Source organism: Macaca mulatta, chromosome 3, assembly GCF_049350105.2.
Source record: "Macaca mulatta isolate MMU2019108-1 chromosome 3, T2T-MMU8v2.0, whole genome shotgun sequence".
Lineage (NCBI taxonomy): Eukaryota > Metazoa > Chordata > Mammalia > Primates > Cercopithecidae > Macaca > Macaca mulatta.
The window spans coordinates 34,845,801-34,867,112 of NC_133408.1; the positions used below are offsets into that span (position 1 = coordinate 34,845,801).

At 60.8% G+C, this 21,312-nt stretch overlaps 2 protein-coding genes across 3 annotated transcripts in view; both read right to left on the reverse strand.

Annotated features, from left to right (window-relative positions):
* PRKAR1B (protein kinase cAMP-dependent type I regulatory subunit beta) overlaps positions 1 to 21,312 on the reverse strand; it is a 482,327-nt gene that overhangs the window by 357,808 nt on the left and 103,207 nt on the right. The gene's annotated exons all lie outside the window — the stretch shown is intronic.
* The window catches only part of ADAP1 (ArfGAP with dual PH domains 1), a 60,112-nt gene that overhangs the window by 4,737 nt on the left and 34,063 nt on the right, over positions 1 to 21,312 (reverse strand). For both annotated transcript variants that reach the window (XM_077995926.1, XM_001084174.5), the window contains exons 4-6: positions 18,616 to 18,698; positions 5,167 to 5,279; positions 2,918 to 3,064 (exon numbers count right to left, since the gene is read on the reverse strand). In XM_077995926.1, coding sequence (XP_077852052.1) covers positions 2,918 to 3,064; positions 5,167 to 5,279; positions 18,616 to 18,698 — 343 coding nt within the window. The remainder of the gene's footprint in view (positions 1 to 2,917; positions 3,065 to 5,166; positions 5,280 to 18,615; positions 18,699 to 21,312) is intronic.

Below are 21,312 nucleotides of genomic sequence, written 5' to 3' on the forward strand. Positions count from 1 at the left end.
GGAAGCTCGCCCCTTGTCCCCCAGCAGGACATGGAGCCGGCTCTCGGGGGGCTCTGGGCAGACGGGACATGGCTGGTGCACTCCAGGGAGCTCTGTGACCCTGCAGGCTGCAGCCCGAACTCCCTCAGCTCCCACCGCTGGGGGCCAAGCGCCTCTGCCTGGGCGGGGGGATTTATCTTCGGAGGATCTGACCTGCCCAGATTCCAGGATATCTGGGAAAGATTTCTCACAGGGAACACAGCAGATCAGACCGGCAGCAACTTAGAAGACAAAAACATTTTTCAGGAATAAGCAAGCTTCAAAAATTAGTATTAGTAAGATACCACAATCAAACCAAAAACAGCGTTTCAAAAAGGAATATTCAGCTAGGCACGGTGGCTCACCCCTGTAATCCCAGCGCTTTGGGAGGTTGAGGTCAGGAGTTGGACACCAGCCTGACCAACATGATGAAACCCCGTCTCTACTAAAAATACAAAGATTGCAACTGGACGCGGTGGCTCACACCTGTAATCCCGGCACTTTGGGAGGCCGAGGCAGGCGGATCACCTGAGGTCAGGAGTTTGAGACCAGCCTGACCAACATGGAGAAACCCCCATCTCTACAAAAAATACAAAATTTTTGGGCGTGATGGCACATGTCTGTAATCCCAGCTGCTCGGGAGGCTGAGGCAGGAGAATCACTTGAACCTGGGAGGCAAAGGCTGCAGTGAGCCGAGACTGCACCATTGCACTCCAGCCTGGGTGACAAGAGTGAAACTCCGCCTCAAAAAAAAAAAAAAATTGCCTGGGCGTGGTGGCACGTGCCTGTAGTCCCAGCTACTCAGGAGGCTGAGGCAGGAAAATCACTTGAACCCGAGAGGCAGAGGTTGCAGTGAGCTGAGATCACACCATTGCACTCCAGCCTGGGCAACACAGCGAGACTCAATCTCAAAAAAAAAGAAAAAGAAATACTCCAAAAACCAAAGGTTCTCTGTAAAATTAAATACATAAGAGCAGAAACAAAACCCTCAACACAGTGTTGGAGACAAAGTTGAAGAAATCTCCCAGACAGCAGAAGCAAAATGAGCCAGCTTAAGAGTGCCAACATCTCCATAACAGGAGTTTCAGAAAATGAGAACAGGGAAAGTGGAGGGAGGAAATTATTAGATAAGAAAGCAATCCCTGACCTCGTGGAAACCAGTAACTGGACTCGAAAGGCCACCCTGGGCCTGTACCCAGCACAGCAAAAGACGAGGGACTCTTGCCAACACACGCACGGCATCGGAGAATTTCAAAACCCCACGACAAACGTACTGGGAGGGAGGAATCAGTGCAGAGCCTTCAGAACTAGCAGGAAAATTAACTCCAACCTAGAATTCTTTTTTTTTTTTTTTTTTTTTTTTTTTTTTTTTTTGAGACGGAGTCTCGTTGTGTCTCCCAGGCTGGAGTGCAGTGGCGTGATCTCGGCTCACTGCAAGCTCCGCCTCCCGGGTTCACGCCATTCTCCCGCCTCAGCCTCCCAAGTAGCTGAGACTACAGGCGCCCGCCACCACGCCCTGCTAGTTTTTTGTATTTTTAGTAGAGACGGGGTTTCACCATGTTAGCCAGGATAGTCTCGATCTCCTGACCTCGTGATCCACCCGCCTCGGCCTCCCAAAGTGCTGGGATTACAGGCTTGAGCCACCGTACCCGGCCTCCAACCCAGAATTCTATATCTAGCCACAGTCTAAGCCAAGCAGGAGGTAGAACGTTCCAAGGTGCCAGGTGACAGGCCACTTTCCTTCCAAGCACATCACTTCTACCAAAAGGAACAAGTAAACTAAAAAGATGTGGGACCGGGCGAGATGAGCCTGCAGGAGCGAGATCTCCATGCCATGGGAGTCACGGGCTCCCGGTGCCCAACTGCCTCCAGAGAAAAGTCTGCAGACAGCCTATGGCAGCACACCGTCAACTGCGGCAGAGAACACAACCGCTTGCTGTGGGAAAAGTGATCGAAGCGTGCTCCGTCCGAGGTATCCAACGTCAGCCCCGTAACAACCCCAGGTGCAGACACCAGGAGAGCACAGTGGGCAGGGGACGGGGACGGGCACGTGGGAGGGCATGGAAAGAGCTGGAACCTCTACTTCCTCGTGGGAAGTTGTCAGATGGTGCCTAAAATGGGTAAATTTGCAGCAACACCGGCAGGTTATTTTTGGATACGGGGACAAATTCCCAACGGGGGTTAGGAGGGGCCTCAAACTTCTGTTTCTCAAGACTTGGGAACAATTTAGCGCTTTAGACCATGTGCACATAGACGGGTGATAAAAACAGAAACGAGAACCAATGCAACAGAGAGGCTGGACCCACCGCTGGGCCCCCTGCAGCCTGCCCCAAAGACAAAAGGATAGCTTTTGTGGGAGTTTTATCTGGGTTCCCCTCAAGCCCTCCAGAAATGAGGGGTGCACCCGCCCTCCCCACCGCCACACCAAGGGCAGCCAAAGGAACACTGCCCAAACCAGCCCCAGAGCTGGCTGCTGTCCCCTTCTCCTCCCCATAGGACCCCAGTTCCCCCAAAGGCCCCCTGTGGGCATTGTGGGGGTGGTGGATCCTCTAGCCTGAGCTGGCAGCCCCCACTGACGGGGGCAGGCTGGGTGGCCCCAGAGACAGCACGGTGATCCGGTTCCTGGGCAGCCCGGCCCCGGGAGGGAGCCTGCTTCCTGCACATGTCTTCCCCTGCTGCCCACCCGGTGCCCACCCTCCTGTGCCCACCCTCCCACACATCCAAGCACCTGCCTTCTCATGCCGCCCGGCCCGAGTGCCTGCCTTCCCACACGGTCCAAGCACCCACTGAGTGCCTGTCTTCCCACGCTGCCCAGCCCAAATGCCCGCCCTCTCGTGCCACTCAGCCTGAGTGCCCGCCCTCCCGTGCTGCCCTGGCCCGAGTGCGCGCTAGCGCCCACCTTCCCATCCTCATGGTAGATGAAGATGTTGCGCGTGCTGTTGTCCTTCAGGTAGGTGACCTGCAGGCCATGGGGGTGGCCGATCTTGGCCGGCTGGAAGGTGGCGTTTAGGTGCTCAATCTTCATCACAGCCTTGGGTTCCTTGGCCTGGGAAGGGGTGGGGTCTGAGCACCTTACAGGGGCCGCCATCCAAGCTCGGGGGAGCAGGAAGGGCAGACCCTGTGGGTGCTGACGACACACCTGCTGTGCTGTGTGGCTTTGAGCAAGTTACTTAACCTCTCTGAGCCTCGGCCTCCTGGTCTGTAAGCAGAAGGTAATGGCACCTCCCTCCCAGGGGTGATGGGGACTCAATGACACTGTGTGGGTGGCTTTTGACATCAGACATTGCACCTCCCTCCCCAGGGGCAGCCCCGGGCCCCACACGGCACGGCAGCTCCCACAGGGGCAGGCCCCAGCCACCAGCCCACCTCCAGGCAGCGCCTGACAGCAGCGTGCCACAGCTCAGGGCGGGTGCTTCCGACCATCAGCCCACGGCCCTGGGGCCACCTCGCGGAGACCCTGCCATTCTTGCCAATGTGTGTGTCCTGTCCCGAGCCAGTCTCCCCAGGGTACCTCCAGGAAGGTTGGGGGCTTTCTGGGATCCTGGCTGGCTCCAGCGGGGCCCAGTGACTAGGTTCTCCCCCTCCCACGGCTGGGCCTGAGTTCAGGGGGCCCTGCCCGGCCACCCAGGCTCCTGGAAAGCCTCAGCTGCCCCACCCTGGGAGACACGAGGGCCGGGAGACACGAGGACCGGGAGACACAGAGGACCGGGAGACACAGAGGACCGGGAGACACAGAGGACCGGGAGACACAGAGGACCGGCACACAGAGGACCGGCACACAGAGGACCGGGAGACACGAGGACCGGGAGACACAGAGGACCGGGAGACACAGAGGACCGGCACACAGAGGACCGGGAGACACGAGGACCGGGAGACACAGAGGACCGGGAGACACAGAGGACCGGGAGACACAGAGGACCGGGAGACACGAGGACCGGGAGACACAGAGGACCGGCACACAGAGGACCGGCACACAGAGGACCGGCACACAGAGGACCGGGAGACACAGAGGACCGGCACACAGAGGACCGGGAGACACAGAGGACCGGCACACAGAGGACCGGGAGACACAGAGGACCGGCACACAGAGGACCGGGAGACACAGAGGACCGGCACACAGAGGACCGGGAGACACAGAGGACCGGGAGACACAGAGGACCGGGAGACACAGAGGACCGGCACACAGAGGACCGGGAGACACAGAGGACCGGGAGACACAGAGGACCGGCACACAGAGGACCGGGAGACACAGAGGACCGGGAGACACAGAGGACCGGGAGACACAGAGGACCGGCACACAGAGGACCGGGAGACACGAGGACCGGGAGACACAGAGGACCGGCACACAGAGGACCGGCACACAGAGGACCGGCACACAGAGGACCGGCACACAGAGGACCGGGAGACACAGAGGACCGGCACACAGAGGACCGGGAGACACAGAGGACCGGCACACAGAGGACCGGGAGACACAGAGGACCGGGAGACACAGAGGACCGGGAGACACAGAGGACCGGCACACAGAGGACCGGGAGACACAGAGGACCGGGAGACACAGAGGACCGGGAGACACAGAGGACCGGCACACAGAGGACCGGGAGACACAGAGGACCGGGAGACACAGAGGACCGGGAGACACAGAGGACCGGGAGACACAGAGGACCGGCACACAGAGGACCGGGAGACACAGAGGACCGGGAGACACAGAGGACCGGGAGACACAGAGGACCGGCACACAGAGGACCGGGAGACACAGAGGACCGGGAGACACAGAGGACCGGGAGACACAGAGGACCGGGAGACACAGAGGACCGGCACACAGAGGACCGGGAGACACAGAGGACCGGGAGACACAGAGGACCGGGAGACACAGAGGACCGGCACACAGAGGACCGGGAGACACAGAGGACCGGCACACAGAGGACCGGGAGACACAGAGGACCGGGAGACACAGAGGGCCGGGAGACACAGAGGGCCGGCACACGGAGGCTTCACAGCCCATCACAGGCTGGTTCTCCTGAAGTGTCCCCATCGGGGGGGCAGCAGGGAGGGCAGCTGAGGATGGACGTGGCCACCACAGGCCCCAGCGTGGGAGGCCAGGATGCTGCCCCGGGACAGGCCCCCACCCCACCCCTGTGTCTGGCTCACGTCATTTCTGTTGAAATACTTCAGGGCACCCTCTCGTTCCGTCAGCACAAACTTCCGGCTTAAAAACTGCCCATTGTCCCGGCCACGCTTCCAGAGAAAGCCCTCGCGGTACCCTGTGGGGGAGAGGACAGGAGTCAGACCGCGACCATGGATGGGGGAGAGGGGACACGGAGGAGACAGGGAGACGGACGGGGAGAGGGGACATGGAGGAGGGGACATGGTGGGAGAGAGGACGTGGGGGGAGAGGGGACATGGGGTGAGGGGACACGGAGGAGACAGGGAGACTGACAGGGGAGGGGGGACAGGGGGTGGGAGGACGGGGGAGGGGGGACAGGGGAGAAGACACGGTGGGAGAGGGGACACGGTGGGAGAGGGGACACGGTGGGAGAGGGGACACGGTGGGAGAGGGGACACGGTGGGAGAGGGGACACGGGGGAAGACACTGGGGGAGCGGGGACATGGGGGATGTGGTTCAGTGATGATGGATGGTTGGTGAGGGGATATGACAGTGGACCAGGGCTGATGGCTGCAACCCTGGCCCGAGCCAGCCTGAGGAGGGCCTGGATGAGTGGGACATCCAACCAGCTATCCTTTACCAGCCCCCAGGGACCCCCTGCACCCTGGGTGGGCATGGCCAGAGCCACTATGGGCAGAGGCAGAGCTGGGTCCAACCACGTGCTGCCCAGGAGGACCAGGTTGGCCTCCACCCTCCTCCCTCAGCCATCTGCGACCGCTGGGTCCAGGTGGTGCCGTCCCCTCTTTTTTCAGGAAAGCTCATCTGAGAGGAGCCCAGCCCAAGCCCTCATCTCCACCTGTGGCCTCACGCACACCACAGAGCCACAGAAAAGTGGACCAGGCATCCCCCTGGGAGCCTAAGCACCTGAACACACCACCTTCCATGTGTGGTTAAGACCTCACTGTGGCAGACGATCACAGGGGAGGGAGGCAGAGACATGAGGACAGGAGGGAAGGGGACGTGGCCATGGAAACTGAGGCCGGAGGGGGCCCCAGAGCCCAGGAGCACCGGGGAGAGGCCAGAGGACCCGCCCCGAGCCCAGAACCAGCTCTGCCCACCCCAAGCCTCGAGCCCGTGGGATCATCCTGGAGCTCTGACCGCCAGAGCTGTGGGAGAATAAACGCACGTGGCTTCACCTCACTGAGCTGCGGTCAGTGACCGACGCGCAGCCGCTCAGAAGGGCGTTCCCATCGCCCTGGTCCCGCTCCCACTTCCGCTCCCTGTCCGTGGTTCCCATCGTTGCCCGTCCTTTCTCCTGCTCTAGAACTCCATATCCTGCAGACTCAGACGCAGGTTTTTCTATGGCCCTGGCTCTCCCACCCCAACAGCACGTGGCTTGCAGGGTCTGCGTCCTGGGCTCCGTCTGCCGGGCCTCGGGTCACGTGCAGGTCCCGCCATCGGCAGCAGCTCTGTGGCTGGGGTTGAACGCATCCTCAGCGGGTGCTGCCTCTCCCGGGGTGACGGGGCCATCTGCCGAGCATCTGTGGGCCTCTCCCGGGGTGACGGGGCCGTCTGCCGAGCATCTGTGGGCCTCTCCCGGGGTGACAGGGCCGTCTGCGGAGCGTCCGTGGGTCCCTCGGGGCCGTCTGCGGAGCGTCCGTGGGCCTGTCCGTGGCCCCTCCCCCATTACTTCAGAGACCACTGGCTTGGGGACAGCATCCTGTCCTGCGGGCCACGTGGCCTGGGAGCCCCTCGAGGGGTCATCTGAGGGCGGGGGCTGCTGACCTGTGCCACAGGGAGGCGAGGAGGCTGTGGGTTCCAGGTGGGGCTAAACAGCCACCTGCAGCAGCCACCAGGCCAGACAGAGCCTCAGCCGGCTCAGATTCCAGACACCGCCCCTCAGCCCTGACCCCCAAGCCTCCAGCTCCCCGGCGTCCCCTCCCCAGCTCAGACAGCCCCATCCCAACACCAGAGACCAGGGGCTATTTTCTCTGCTGAGATGCCATAAAATGCCTGGCATCGGGGAGGGGACAGCTGGCGCCGTCAGGGAGGGGGCCCTGGGCTGTCTTGGATGGGGCCAGACCAGGCCTGCTCCCTGCACAGCCTGGAGCTCCCTGCCTCCCAAGTCTGTACAAGGCTGACTTCCTAGCCCCATGCACACAGCAGCAGCCGGGAACCCCCTTCCCACGGAGGAACCCCCTTCTTCTGCTTCTCACTGGGAGAGCAAGGCCACCAGTGTCCCTCAGGCCCAGGCAGGGTCTGCTCAGAACGCCTGTTGACTGAGCCCCTGCCCGGGCACAGCTGGGCATCCCCATGGCTCTGCCTCTGGCATCAGGACCTCTCTGGATGCAGCGCTTCGTGGCTGAGGGTGGATGCCAAGAAGTGTCCGGGGCGGCTTAGCAGCAGCAAGCCCAGCAGTGCTTCCTGGCCTGCCGCTCACGGCCTTGTGTGCACCCCGGGGAGCCTCCAAGGCATGCATGTCTGTGTCACCGATGCAGACAAGTTCGGGCCACCTCGCCCACGGGGGCTGGAGCTGGCTGGGTCCAGTGTGTGTGGCTCCACAGATCCCTGCCCAGGATGCAGCGGGGGCCCCTTCCAGCCACCAGGCTCCGGAGGCCACAGGGTGGGGAGGCGCCCCCGCCATGCCTGCCACGCCCAGCAGGTGGCAGCAGTGCCCCAGGAAGCGCACAGGCCACAGGGTTGGGGAAGCCACTGCCCCCTCTGCGCGCGGCGGGTCTGGTGTTCTCGGGGTCCAGACGCCAGTGCGAACCCCGGCTGGTCTTCCCGACAGCAGGCGCCAGGACGCCGCATTCTACGGGCGATGACGACGCAGGAGTGTATTTCAGGACAGCCCTGGCCACGATTCCGAACTCGCCCCACGCCCAGTCTGGACCTCAGGCTGAGCCTCTGCTTGCCCCAAGCCTGGCCAGCCCCTTGGCCTCGCTGGGGAGGGCCAGGACCTCAGGGTCTGCAGCCCCCTGTGGACTCCACAGGTGGCACCGGCAACAGCCAATGAGACGGGGCTTCTCCCCACAGCGCAGCCCCTCACAGGGCAGCATCCTGGACAGTCGGGTGGGCTGAGGCCAGAAACGGCCATTTTCTCTTAAAGTTTAAGACTCGTGAGTCCTGGGACAGAGACCAGAGGACTCAACCAGCATTTATCAAACACCTACTGTGTGCCGGGCCCTGCTGTGAGCTGGTCCCACTGTGTGCCAGGTCTAGTCCCACCTGTGGGGAGCGGGGTCCAGTCCACACCCCATGCCCTGCTCAGAGGCCTCTCTCAGGAGCCCCCCCTCCGCCTACCTCAGGGCTAAGAGCAGGAAAGATTCTCAGCGTCACCACGACCCACGAGAACAGCAAAACCAAACCAGCGTGCATGCGCGCGCACACACACACACACACACGCGACGTCCGACTGCCGGCGGGGACACCGGCCCTTCCATGCTGCCCGTGGGGACATAAGGTGCCCAGTCCCTGGAAAGCAGCCAGACCGTTTCTTCCACCACAGTGAAGCGCACACATCACATGCCTCAGAGAGAAGTGAAATCCGAGGAAACAGGAACAGCCTTCACGTAAAGCCCACACCCATTTACGAGGCTCAGTCTTTTTTTTCTCCCCCCAAGGCTGGAGTGCAGGGGCACTATCATGGCTCACCGCAGCCTTGACCTTCCAGGCTCAAGTGATCCTCCAGCCTTGGCCTCCCAAGTAGCTGGGACCACAGACGCATGCCACCACACCCGGGTAAGTTTTGTATTTTTTTTGTAGAGATGGGAGCTCACTGCATTGCCCAGGCTGGTCTCGAACTTCTGACCTCAGGTGACCCTCCTGCCTCTCCCCCCACTGTGCTGGGGTTGCAGTGTGAGCCCCACGCCTGGCCTGAGACTGCTGGGTTTTGGATTTATCAGAGCTGGAACTGCACTCTAAATAGGATATGCAAAGTAGATGTAAATCACACCTCACGTATGTGATTTATATGCTAATTTTCTTGTAAACTGGGGCAGGGAAGCATGTGGCCCTGCTCTGAGTGACAGCTCACAGGTGGTGGTCCCTCTGGGTTGGGAACTGGGTCCTCATATCTCATGGTGCCTCTGGCCTTCCACAGGAACGTGTGCACCATGAAGGGGTGGCCTCTGGGCACAGGGCCAAGGCCCTGATCACTGCACCCTGACCGTCCCCGTGAAGGGCCTGGACCTGGCTTCCGGTCTTTGGGTCCTAGCAGCTCCTGCCCTCCTCCAAGAGGCAAACACTGGAGCTCATGGTGGCTCGGCAGAGCAGCGTCTCCTTGCTGGGCAAGGCCCCAGAGTCGAAGACCTCGTCCGTGAGCCTGCACAGGGCTCCATCTCTCCCTGCCTGCTGCTTGGCTGCCTGGCCCATCCACCCACACTCTCCAACCCATTAATGCACCTTCCCCAGGTTGGTGCGTCTGGGGCCAGCAGAGGCTGAGAGCCAGCAGCCGTATCCTGCAGAGGGCTCCAGGTCCCAGCTCCACCCTGCCTGGGGCTCTCTCTCCAAACAGCCAGGACAGGCAGGCTCCCCTGCTCCCAGGGGTGAGGCCAGAGGGTGAGTGAGGGCTCCTGGGGTCAGCTCTCATCTGTTCCTGTTCTCATACAGCCCCCAGCATGGGTCCTGGCTCCCGACAGGCCTGGAGAGAACCCCCCAACTCACACACGGGCTCACAGCTTCCACAGCGCCTTCCCGCCTAGAGTGGCACATGAACGCCCCCATCCCCGCCAGGCTGCCCAGGCTGCAGGAGGCGCTACCCTCAGGGCCAGGTCAGCCCCAGGGTACCTCCTCCCCAAGCCCCAAACCCTGAGGTCCCCGCACAGGGGCCCCAAAGCCCAAGAGCAAACCCATAAGACAAACATGGTGGGAAGGGGGCAGGGATCCCACGGAGGGCCAGGAGCCGGCACCCGCCCAGGGAGGGGCAATGGGGCAACCCTACCACCTCTGGCCAGGCCCCAAACACCCGTCCCCCGAGGGGCAGCCTCGTGGTCTCCAGCCAGGCCCCAAACACCCATCCCCCCCGAGGGGCAGCCCTACAGCTTCTGGCCAGGCCCCAAACACCCGTCCCCTCAAGGGCCGCCTGAGGCCTCGCGCTGCCTGCAAGGAATGGCTGGTGATGTTCCCAGTAATGCCCTCGTCCCGCACACCATCGTCCCCACTGTATGGACAGGGAAACCGAGGTCCCAGACCTCATGTACGGCCCCAGCCCCCTCCTGGGCTCCGTCTGCCCCGTTTAGGGCAATGGTCGGCCCATCCCTGCCTGGCACCACCAGGAGGGGCCATCCCGAACCACAGGGGAAACCACGGAAGCCCCCGCAGGAGCACGGGGTCCGGAGCCTGGGGCAGGAAGCCCTGCATCTCAGTGAGGCCAGGGCCTGGCCCTCAGGACAACATGAGGCATTGTCCAGGCCCCTGTGAAAGGCACCATTGAGGCTGTGGCCCAAGGCGGGGCCAGCCCGGGGTGGGAGCAGCTGTCACCAAGGTCACCCCCAGGGGCAGGTGGCAGGGCAAGGCTGGCTCAGACACAAGGATAAACCCCCACATCTGGGGGAGGGGTGCGGCGCGTCCCCACGCCGTGACCTTGGCCAAGGAAGGTGGCGCAGAGGGTCGGGGAGCCCGGCTGGCCCAGTGGTCTGAGGTTCACCTGGGGTCGCAGCGGCACATGCTTCCGCTATGCCCTGACGCCAAGGGTTTCTCCCCCCGTCCTTTGTCATCAAAGAGCGTCTCGGGGAGACACAGCGGCCACAGAGGGGCTTCCCTGCCACAGGTTACTGCACCGTGCACCTCGGGGGCATTTCCACTTCCCTCACTTCTCCTGCATTTATTTATTTTCATACGGAGTCTGTAGTCGTCCAGGCTGGAGTGCAATGGCGTGATCTCGGCTCACTGCAACCTCCGCTTCCCAGGTTCAAGCGATTCTCCTGTCTCAGCCTCCTGAGTGGCTGGAGCTACCACGCCCGGCCTATTTATGTTTTAAGACAAGGTCTCTGCGGCTCAGGCTGGAATACAGTGGTACAATCACAGTTCACTGCAGTCTTGACCTCCTGGGCTCAGACCATCCTCCCAACTCAGTCTCCCAAGTAGCTGGGACCACAGGCGCCCCCATGCCCAGCTAATTAAACTTTTTCTTGAGATGGGGTCTCCCCACGTTACCCAGGTGGTCTTGAACTCCTGGCTCAAGCAATCCTCCCACCTCAGCCTCCCAAACTGCTGCAATGACAGGCGGGAGCCCCAGTGCCCAGCCTTCTTTTGTATTATCTGGAATTCGTGTGCAAAGGCTGCTGGCCTTCTCCCCTTCCTGTTTACTGATTCCATTCTTTATGTCTATGTCTATTGACTTGGGGACGTGTAGCTTGCTCCCTGGGTTATAATCCCCTTATACCATCTCCCTTTTGTTGCTCAAGTTACTCCAGCTTTAGCCATTAAAAGCTCCTTCAGGCAACAGAGCGAGACTCCGTCTCAAAAAAAAAAAAAAAAAAGGCTCCTTCAGAGGCCGGGTGTGGTGGCTCATACCTATCATCTCAGCACTCTGGCAGGCCAAGGCAGGTGGTCACCTGAGGCCAGGAGTTCGAGACCATACTGGCCAACATGATGAAACCCCGTCTCTACTAAAAATACAAAAATTAGCAGGGCTTGGTTACTAGGGAGGCTGAGGCAGGAGAATGGCGTGAACCCGGGAGGTAGACGTTGCAGTGAGCTGAGACTGCACCATTACACTGCAGCATGGGCAACAGAGCAGGGGAAAAAAAGAAAGAAAGAAAAAAAAAACTCCTTCAGAAAAGCCCAGTGGTGCTGGGCGCGGTGGCTCGCGCCTGTAATCCCAGCACTTTGGGAGGCCGAGGCGGGCAGATCACGAGGTCAGGAGATTGAGACCATCCTGGCTAACACGGTGAAACCCTGTCTCTACTAAAAATACAAAAAATTAGCCGGGCGTGGTGGCGGGCGCCTGTAGTCCCAACTACTTGGGAGGCTGAGGCAGGAGAATGGCCTGAACCCGGGAGGCAGGGCTTGCAGTGAGCCGAGATCCTGCCACTGCACTCCAGCCTCGGCGACAGAGTAAGACTCTGTCTCAAAAATAAAAATTAAAAAAAAAGCCCAGTGGTGATCCTTCCTTTTGGGTGCCCTAACAGAGGGATAGAGTGGGGCTCCCCTTTCCTCAGCCATGGTCCCTGGGTGGCATGGCCCACATTCAGGACTCCTGGGGCCCCCGCACTGTGAGAACAACACAGCCAAGGTGCGGGCTGTGGGCACTGGGCATGGTGCAGCCTCTGGGAGTTCCTGGTTCCGGCTCATTCCGGAGCAGGCCTGCAGTCACTCCTCTGTGTGGAGCGGGATCCGCCTGGCCCAGGCCTCACCCGGCCAACGTGGGGTTGGGGTGTGGCAGCCCCTTCCCAAGCCCCGAGCTTCCCCCTTCCTCCCGGGCTCTGCCGCAGGGACTTCTGTATTTCCCTGTGGTCCTGAGGTGCCGCCGCTGCCGTGAGAAAGTGCTCTTGTGGCAAACCCAGGGAGCAGGGCAGGAAATGCCGCCGGGAATCCCCAGTGCACTCTGCAAGGGCTTAGGGAGGCCCGGGAACTACCAACTGGCCCTGGAGCCCTGTGCAGGGGACTCTGGCCGCGGGGCCACCCCAGACAGGAGGACACATCCTCTCCTGCTGCCCAGACGTGGGCTCAGGGTGGGGGCCATGGGAAGGCTCGGGGGGTCCCTGAGGTCTAACCCTGAGCACCAGACACCTGCTCCCTCATCAACCTAGCAACGGGCAGGACCTGGGATTCCAAATAGCAGCAGGCAGCTAGGTCTATGGGAGGGGTGCCCTGGAGCCCCTGAACACACAAGGAGACAGGCGTCTCACCCCCAGCCCTGTGCAGCACTCAGAGACAGCAGCCTGAGGCACAGACGGTCACTGCCTGCTGGTCGCCAGGCACCTGACCATCTGAAGCGGCCAGGCCTTAATGCCTACGGACCAGGCTGCAGGGGCAGGGTAGAGGGAAGGCTGTGAGCAGCCCTGCCCTGAGCAGGTGGGTGTCAGTAGGACCTGAGCACAGGGCCGTATGGCTCAGGCACCTCTGGGTCCCTGGGGGATCCCAGCAGCCTCCCTGCAGCCGGGGCTCTGGGGCCCGAGGCCCTCTGGCTGGCATGCCTGGCGCCTCCTGCGCAACCTAGAAGGTCCTGTGGCTCACGGATGGCTGGGCAAAGGCCTCGGTGGAGGCAGGGACAGACCCACACCCCCAAGGCCTGCAGACACCCGGGATTCTGTTCCTATAACGTTCAGGGCCCTGTGGGGAAGGGTGGGAGACGCAGGCAAGGAGAAGGCAGCATTAGCATCCTGGGTAGCAACGGCCTTAAAGAAACAGGATGGGGCCAGGCACGGCGGCTCACGCCTGCAATCCCAGCACTTTGGGAGGCTGAGGCAGGCAGATCACGAGGTCAGGAGTTCGAGACCACCCTGGCCAACATGGTGAAACCCCATCTCTATTAAAAAAAATAGAAAAATTAGTTAGGTGCCTGTAATCCCAGCTACACTGGAGGCTGAGGTAGGAGAATCACTTGAACCCAGGAGGTGGAGGTTGCAGTGAGCTGAGATCACACCACTGCACTCTAGCCTGAGCAACAGAGCTAGACTCTGTCTCAAAAAAAAAACAACAAACAAACAGGACTACAGAATAGGAATGCTGGGTTAAAGGCCTCCACACTACCAGTGGCTGCAGCTGCCGGCCCTTTAGTGGGAGCAGAGGTGAAGGTCTGGGGTCTTATCCACTCAACGGGGGCCTCCAGAGGCCTGAGGAGCTGGCGTTCAGAGGTAAGGAGGCCTCTGGAGACAAGGCTAGCACCGAAGGTCACCCACCCGCCTGGGAGAAAGGTCTGGAAGTCTCCTACTCACCCCTTTCAGTGTGAGAGAGGTTTCTCTTTCAGGGAGGGCATATCCAGACCCCACCTTCAACACCAATGACCCGGCGGTGGAGAGGAGACCCGGTGGGACAGGCGGGACCCCAGCACTCCCAGCTACCAGCCTCAGGCCTCAGCTTCCAGGACCGCCTGCAGCCTCGAAAAGTAATGCACGGGGCCCTGAGCAGGCCCTGAGGGAGCCACAGGCAGCAGCCGCTCTGGAGGGATAGGAGACTTCCCCTCGCTCGGAGGGATGGGAACCTTCCCCTCGGCTCGGGCGCTCCATACTCTCCCTGCAGCTTTACACCCTTGGCCCGGTCCCACCTCCATGGCCCTCCTCTGAGCTCTCCAGCCTGGCCTGAGTGTTCCTGTGCTTAGGGATACAGCAGCCACACGCTATGGCGCAGCCGCTGTCCACGGCCCCATGCCCTCCGCAAGAGGCTGCCACATGCCTGCCAGGTAACACCTGGCCACAGCACTCACTGCACCTTCACGAAGGGCCAGCCCTGCGCTCAAACCTGCGCACTTCACCTGTCCCACACACACCCGTGCACCTGCCCACCATCCTCACACCTGTCCAGGGGAGACAGCAGAGGGCGTAGCCCACGGGGCCTGGTCTCCACAGGTCGACCACAAGCCTGGAGCTGCAGGTGTGGCCGCCCCACTGGGCCTGGTATGAGAAAGTGGACATTCTCTCAGCATGGCCTTCAGAGGCCAGCAGGCAAGACCAAGGCCCCAGCCTCTGACCCTGCAAGCCAGTGTGTGCCTGAAAATCTCTGCCCCAGGGGACCCTGCTAGGAGACCCCTCCCTCCCTCCAACCTATGCCCGAGGGCCCCGAGTCTACCCTGCTGGGTGGGAGGCCCCTCCCTTCCTCCGACCCCTGCCCAAAGGTCACACGGGAGGCTTTAGCTCATCTCAAATGCTCTCAAGGCACCGGGAATATCTCAGACAACAGCAAAGGCGGGAGCGGGATTCCAATGGGGCGGCCTCGGGCCTGGGGCGGGAGGCGTCTTGGGTCACCAGGGCTGTCACCACCTCCTGACCCTGAGCCCAACGACACCCGAATACACCTGCAGAACCCGCACTTACTGCCCACGAGACGCTGTCTGCCACCTGCACGCACCCCCACTTCTGGAACCCAGACCCTGATCTTCTCCAGAAGGACAAACCCAGGGGCCAGAGGCAGGCACACAACCCAGGGTGCCACGTCTCCCAAGCCACATCCCGGGCCCGACCGGTCAGAGCCGATGAGACAGGGACTTTTCCCAACACTTCCGTGAGCCACGCCTGACCTTTCCCGGCAGCCCGGGAGAGCGGGGATGTAAAACCCAAACTCGCTGAAGGAGGTGGCCACCAGGAGGGTTGGTGCCAACCCAGAGACGCAGAACTAGGAGGAGGAGGTGCTGAAACCAGGGCCCAACACCACCAACTGAACCCCTAGATCAAGCTGTGCCTGAAGCCAGTTCTGTTATTCCAGCCAATCTATTTCCAGTTTTGCTCACATCCAGTTAAGTTTAATTTTCCATCCTTTACAACCAGAGGATTCTGATACAAGAGCAGACACAAAACTCAGTCCTGTGGTCATGCCAGCCCAGCCCACGCCTGCCTCTGAAATGAAGTCACGCGCCACCTTGCTACAAATTGCTAAGATGTTTTTTCCGAGGGAAACAGAGGGGCTCTGGGGTGATTCTTTGGGGGTTTCAGGCAGGAGCAGAGCGAGGGGTGTGCTGGGCGCTGAGCAGGCCCAGGTACCCGTGTGTTCATCCCCTGACCGTTTCTTGCTCTCTCCTTCACACACACAGGGATTCTTAGGAGGAGGAAATTGCTGTCTGGGTGGACAGTAATTGAAAACGCCTGCACAGGCTGGCTGTGTGCCAAGTGGGGGTTGCGGGGTGGAGGCGCAGGAGCCGCCCTGGAGGAGGGCAGAGCCAACAGGGCCGCTGCATGAGATCCCAGTCTGACCTCGGGAGGTGCCTTGCTCAGGCCTGGGGCAGCCTCCCACTGGTCACCCCGGTCACCTCGCGCCACTGCTGGTAGAAAATCCATGGTCCTGACAGAGCCCAGGGAGGCGCACGGGACGGGGCAGAGTGCCAGCTCCACCAGGGAGGGCCGGGAGGGGCTGGAGCACTGGGGGTTAGGGGCTCCTCCACCAACCCCGCCTACAACGCCAGGACTGTGTTCAGCCATTTCAGGGCCACCTCTCTTCCACATATTTTGAGACAGAGTTTTGCTCTGTCGCCCAGGCTGGAGTGCGGAGGCGCAATCTCGGCTCATTGCAACCTCTGCCTTCCAGGTTCAAGCAATTCTCCTGCCTCAGCCTCCCGAGTAGCTGGGATTACAGGCACCTGCCACCATGCCCAGCTAATTTTTGTATTTTTTTAGTAGAAACAGTTTTGCCACGTTGACCAGATTGGTCTCCAACTCCTGGTCTCAAGTGATCCATCCACCTGCCTCGGTCTCCCAAAGTGTTCTTTTATTCTTGGGGTAAGATTCACAAATACAATTCATCTTTTTTCTTTTTACAGACACACTCTCGCTCTGTCATCCAGGCTGGAGTGTAGTGGTGCAACCTTGGCTCACTGCAGCCTCTGCCTCCCAGGCTCAAGAGATCCTCCCACCTCAGTCTCCTAAGTAGCTGGAACCACAGATGTGCGCCAACCACGCCCAGCTAATTTTGCATTTTTTGGTAGAGTTCAGAGCAACATGGGGTTTCGCCACGTTGATCAGGCTGGTCTTGAACTCCTGAGATCAGGCGCTCTGCCCGCCTTGACCTCCATAAAGTGCTGGAACAGGCGTGCGCCAACCACGCCCAGCTAATTTTTGTATTTTTAGTAGAGACGGGGTTTCACCATGTTGGCCAGTCTGGTCTCAAACTGCTGACTGCAAGGGATCCGCCTGCCTCAGACTCCCAAAATGCTGGAACCATAGGCGTAAGCCACTGCACCCAGCTTTTTTTTTTTTTTTTTTTTTTTTTGAGACAGTCTTACTCTGTCACCCAGGCTGGAGTGCAGTGGTGCAAACACAGCTCACTGTAGCCTTGAACTCCTGCACATAAGGGCTGCTCCTGCCTCAGCCTCCGGAGTAGCTGGGACTACAGGTGGTGCCACCATATCCAGCTAATTTTATTTTTTTCTTTTTTGAGATGGAGTCTCGCTCTGTCGCCCAGGCTGGAGTGCAGTGGCGCCATCTCAGCTCACTGCAAGCTCCGCCACCCGGGTTCACGCCATTCTCCTGCCTCAGCCTCCCAAGTAGCTGGGACTACAGGCGCCCACCACCGTACCCGACTAATTTTTGTATTTTTAGTAGGGACGGGGTTTCACTGTGTTAGCCAGGATGGCCTCAATCTCCTGACCTCGTAATCCTTCCTCCTCTGCCTCCCAAAGTGCTGGAATTACAGGAGTGAGCCACCACACCTGGCCAATTTTTTCTTTTTTTTAAAGGGAGGGCATCTTACTATGTTGCCCAGGCTTGTCTGACCACCAGCGATCCTCCCCGGCCTTGGCCTCCCAAAGTGCTGGGATTACAGGTGTGAGGTGCCCAGCCTCATGTTCCACCATTCCAGGGCAGCCTCTCTCTTATACAAGGGCAGTGCTGGGGTTGAAGGTCTGGGCCCTGGGGGCTGCCTCCTCCCTGCGAGGAGCTCACGTGGCCATGCCCAGCAGCACCAAACATCCCCATCCAGCCTCTGGACCCGCCCCATCCATGCTGAGGTTCAGAACCAGGCCCTAGGGCTAGGCTTGCCTCGGTTTCCCTGTCTGTCAACACAGTGGAGGAAGGGACACTCAGGAAGCTCCAGTGTGCAGACACACAGCTGCCCTGGGGAAAAAACCACTCAAGGCCCCCAGTCGCCGAACCCACCTCACACAGAGCAGCCAGCAGGAGGAAGCTGGCCCACCCGGCTGGGGGCTCCAACTCAAAGCCCCAGGGTTTAAATGAGACGCAAGGAGGAGCAGGAGTTGGGGGCTCCTGGGAGACACAGCCTGAGGCTTGGCCAGCTGAGCAGCACTGGGGAGACTGAGGCTGGGGTGGGCTGGCCTCTCAGGCCCCCACAGCACTGCTTCCCAGCTCCCACCTCCATAGCCCTACCAGCCCACGAAGCTCCAAGATGCTGCCTGGATGTCTCTGCCACCCCGAGGGCCCCCAGTGGCACCCAGGCAGGCCCAGGGGAGGTGGAGGCCGCAGGCCCAGGTTGCACCCTCCACACCTGCAGCACGGTGTTGCCACACAGAGGATGCCCTCACGCCCCTCACCCGGGCCCTCGGGTCCTGCCCACACTGCTCGAGAGAGGGGTCCCTGCAGGCCACCCCTGAATGGAAGCGCGTGTCCACCACCAGCAGAGGAGGGGCCAGTCACGGCCCCAGGGGGTCCCCAGGTACCCCAGTCCTTCAGGGCTGGACTGTAGACAGCTGTGAGGACCCCAAGCCCCAGTCACCCCACTCAGAGTCAGAGGACAAAACAGGTCTGAGGGGGTCCGGGGACGCAGGTTCAAACCCATGAACATGTTTACCCAGGTTAATGACTGCACGAAAGGGAGGAAAGAGATGGAAATAGGAGAGAGACGGGGAGAGGGAGCTGGGAGGCCCCGCCCCACCCGGGTGGCCTCACCTGCCGAGTAGGGCTCCTGCTTCTCAGGGTAGATGAACTCCTGGCGCTCGTACTTGGCCCGGATCCACTGCTCTCGAAGGAGCCTGCAGGGAGAGGAGAGACTGAGCCACCGGGCCGAGACGGCCTCCAACCCAGCACACGCTGGTCTCTGACCCAGACCCCGGGCATCTCAAGAGGCTCTAGGGGCCGCTGGCAGACTTGGGCTGCCCCTCTGGGCACAAGGTCCTGAAAGAACTGCAGGGTCAGCCTCCTGCACTGGACATTTCTCACTCTCTGACATTAATTTATTGGTTTCTCGTGCGTTCCGCCCCTGGAGCGTCAGGCCCCACGTTCTGACCATGCGTCCTGGTGGACAGGCTGGCTCTTCCCCTCTCCTTCCCACCTCGGCCTCAGCTGATGCCCCACAGGGCTGAGGTACAGGGGTCGAGCCAGGCCCCCCACCCTGAGTCAGATGTCCCTGGGCCCTCCCCGACCCTCCCCACGTCGTTGGACCAGATCTGGGAAGTGGCCGCAGCGCTGCCTTGCAGGTGGTTCTGAGACACAGGGCGGGGCTGTCAGGGCACCCGTCGAGGTCAGGAGGCGTTCGGGGCATCAGGAGAAACTATGGGCAAATACCCAAGAATCCAGGAAGACCCAGGATGGGAGAAGTTCCCGAGAGCAAGGCCCCCAAGGCACCCGCTGGGCCCAGACATCCTTGCCCAGAGCCACCCACCACGGTCTCCCCATCCACCGTGACTCACTCGACTCACTCGAGTGAGGCCAATATCGTTGCAGAAACCACGACCCGCACACAGGCTCGGTGCGGCCCCGGGGCACAGGCAGCGGCCCCAGCCTTTTCCACTCCCGGGGAATTACACGGCAAAGAACAAATAGGAACCCTCTGGCTTCCTGCTGGGCCCACGTGAACAGCCTCGGAGACAGGGCGGGAACCCCCGCCCACTGGATCTGAGGAAGCCTGGGGAGTGATGGGTGATGGGCCCCAGTTGGGTCTCTGGCCCCAGGTGTCTGAGTGTCCTGTGGGATCTGAGGGGTCTCTGGCCCCCGGCCCCAGGTGTCTGAGTATCCTGTGGGATCTGAGGGGTCTCTGGCCCCCGGCCCCAGGTGTCTGAGTGTCCCCCACCTGCTATAACGGATCACCCCAAAACTCGGTCCCCGAAAGCAACACGAACGTATTGTCTTGGTCACAGAGGCCAAACATCTGAGATCAAGATGTCGGCAGAGCTGGTCCCCTCCGGATGTTCTGGGGAGAATCTGCTCCAGGGTCCCTCCCACCCCTGGAAGCCACCGGTGCCCCCACCTCGGCCGCTGTCCTCACCTGGCCTCCCCTGTGGGTCTCCCAGTCTCCCTCCCCTGTGGGGTTTGGGCCCACCCTACTCCAGGACAACCTCACGACCTTATCTTAACCTGAAGACATCTGCAAAGATCATACTTTTCTTTCTTTTAGAGACAGGGTCTCACTGTGTCTCCCAGGCTGGGGCACAGTGGTGTGATCACAGCTCACTGCAGCCTCCAATGCCTGCACTCAAGGATCCTCCTGCCTCGACCACCCGAGTAGCTGGGGCTAGAGGTGTGCTTGGGTAATTTCTTAATTCTTTGTAGAGACGTGAGCTCACTATGTTGCCCAGGCTGGTCTGGAACACCTGGGGCCAATCCTCCCACCTGGGCCTCCTACAGTGCTGGGATTATAGGCATGAGCCTCGTGTCCAGACCCTATTTCCAGATAAGTTCACCTTCACAGGGCAGCAGGTTAAGACTTTAGGCCGGGCGCAGTGGCTCAAGCCTGTAATCCCCGCACTTTGGGAGGCCAAGACGGGCGGATCACGAGATCAGGAGATCGAGACCATCCTGGCTAACCTGATGAAACCCCGTCTCTACTAAAAACTACAAAATAGCTGGGCGAGGTGGTGGGCGCCTGTAGTCCCAGCTACTCGGGAGGCTGAGGCAGAAGAATGGCGTAAACCCGGGAGGCGGAGCTTGCAGTGAGCTGAGATCCAGCCACTGCACTCCAGGCTGGACGACAGATCAAGACTCTGTCTCAAAAAAAAAAAAAAAAAAGACTTTAACACGTCTTTTTGGGGGACACCGTGCAGCTGCCTGAGCCGCTCTGGCTGTGTGACCATGGAGGAGTTGCCCCCAAGTACCCAGCGTCCTGTCTGTGACCCGAGGGTCACACAATAGCCTCTCGGAGTCACGGGAGGACCCAAGGCCGCATGTGTGGAAGCCGGGGGCCTGTGGACGAGAGGCAGGTGCCAGGGATGGCTTTGACAACCACTGGCCTGCCAACAGCCCTCAGGGTGGGGCACCCACAGGGTCTGCAGCCCTGCCCTGGTGCGGACTGGGTCCCCAAGGCTCACACCCGCACACGAGGGCCTTCCAAGGCCTGGCACAGAAGCTTCCAGAAGCAGCAGCAAGAGGAGGAAGCCCGGGGAGTGAGCACCAGGAAGTCGGGGGCAGGACCCCATCCTGCCCAGCGGAGCCCTCCTGAAGCCCCTCATCACCTGAAAACCAGTACTGCCTGGAGCCCGCCCCACTCCCACAGCCCCGGAGGGGCTGCGCTGACACCCTCATGTGGTCACAAGGAGGGGGTCTTCGGGCACGTGGCAGCCAGGACACAAAACCACCGCGAAAGCGTCAACCACACACACCTCACCCCACGCCCCAGGATGTGTCCCAAGTTCCAGGGCTCCGGGGAGCCAG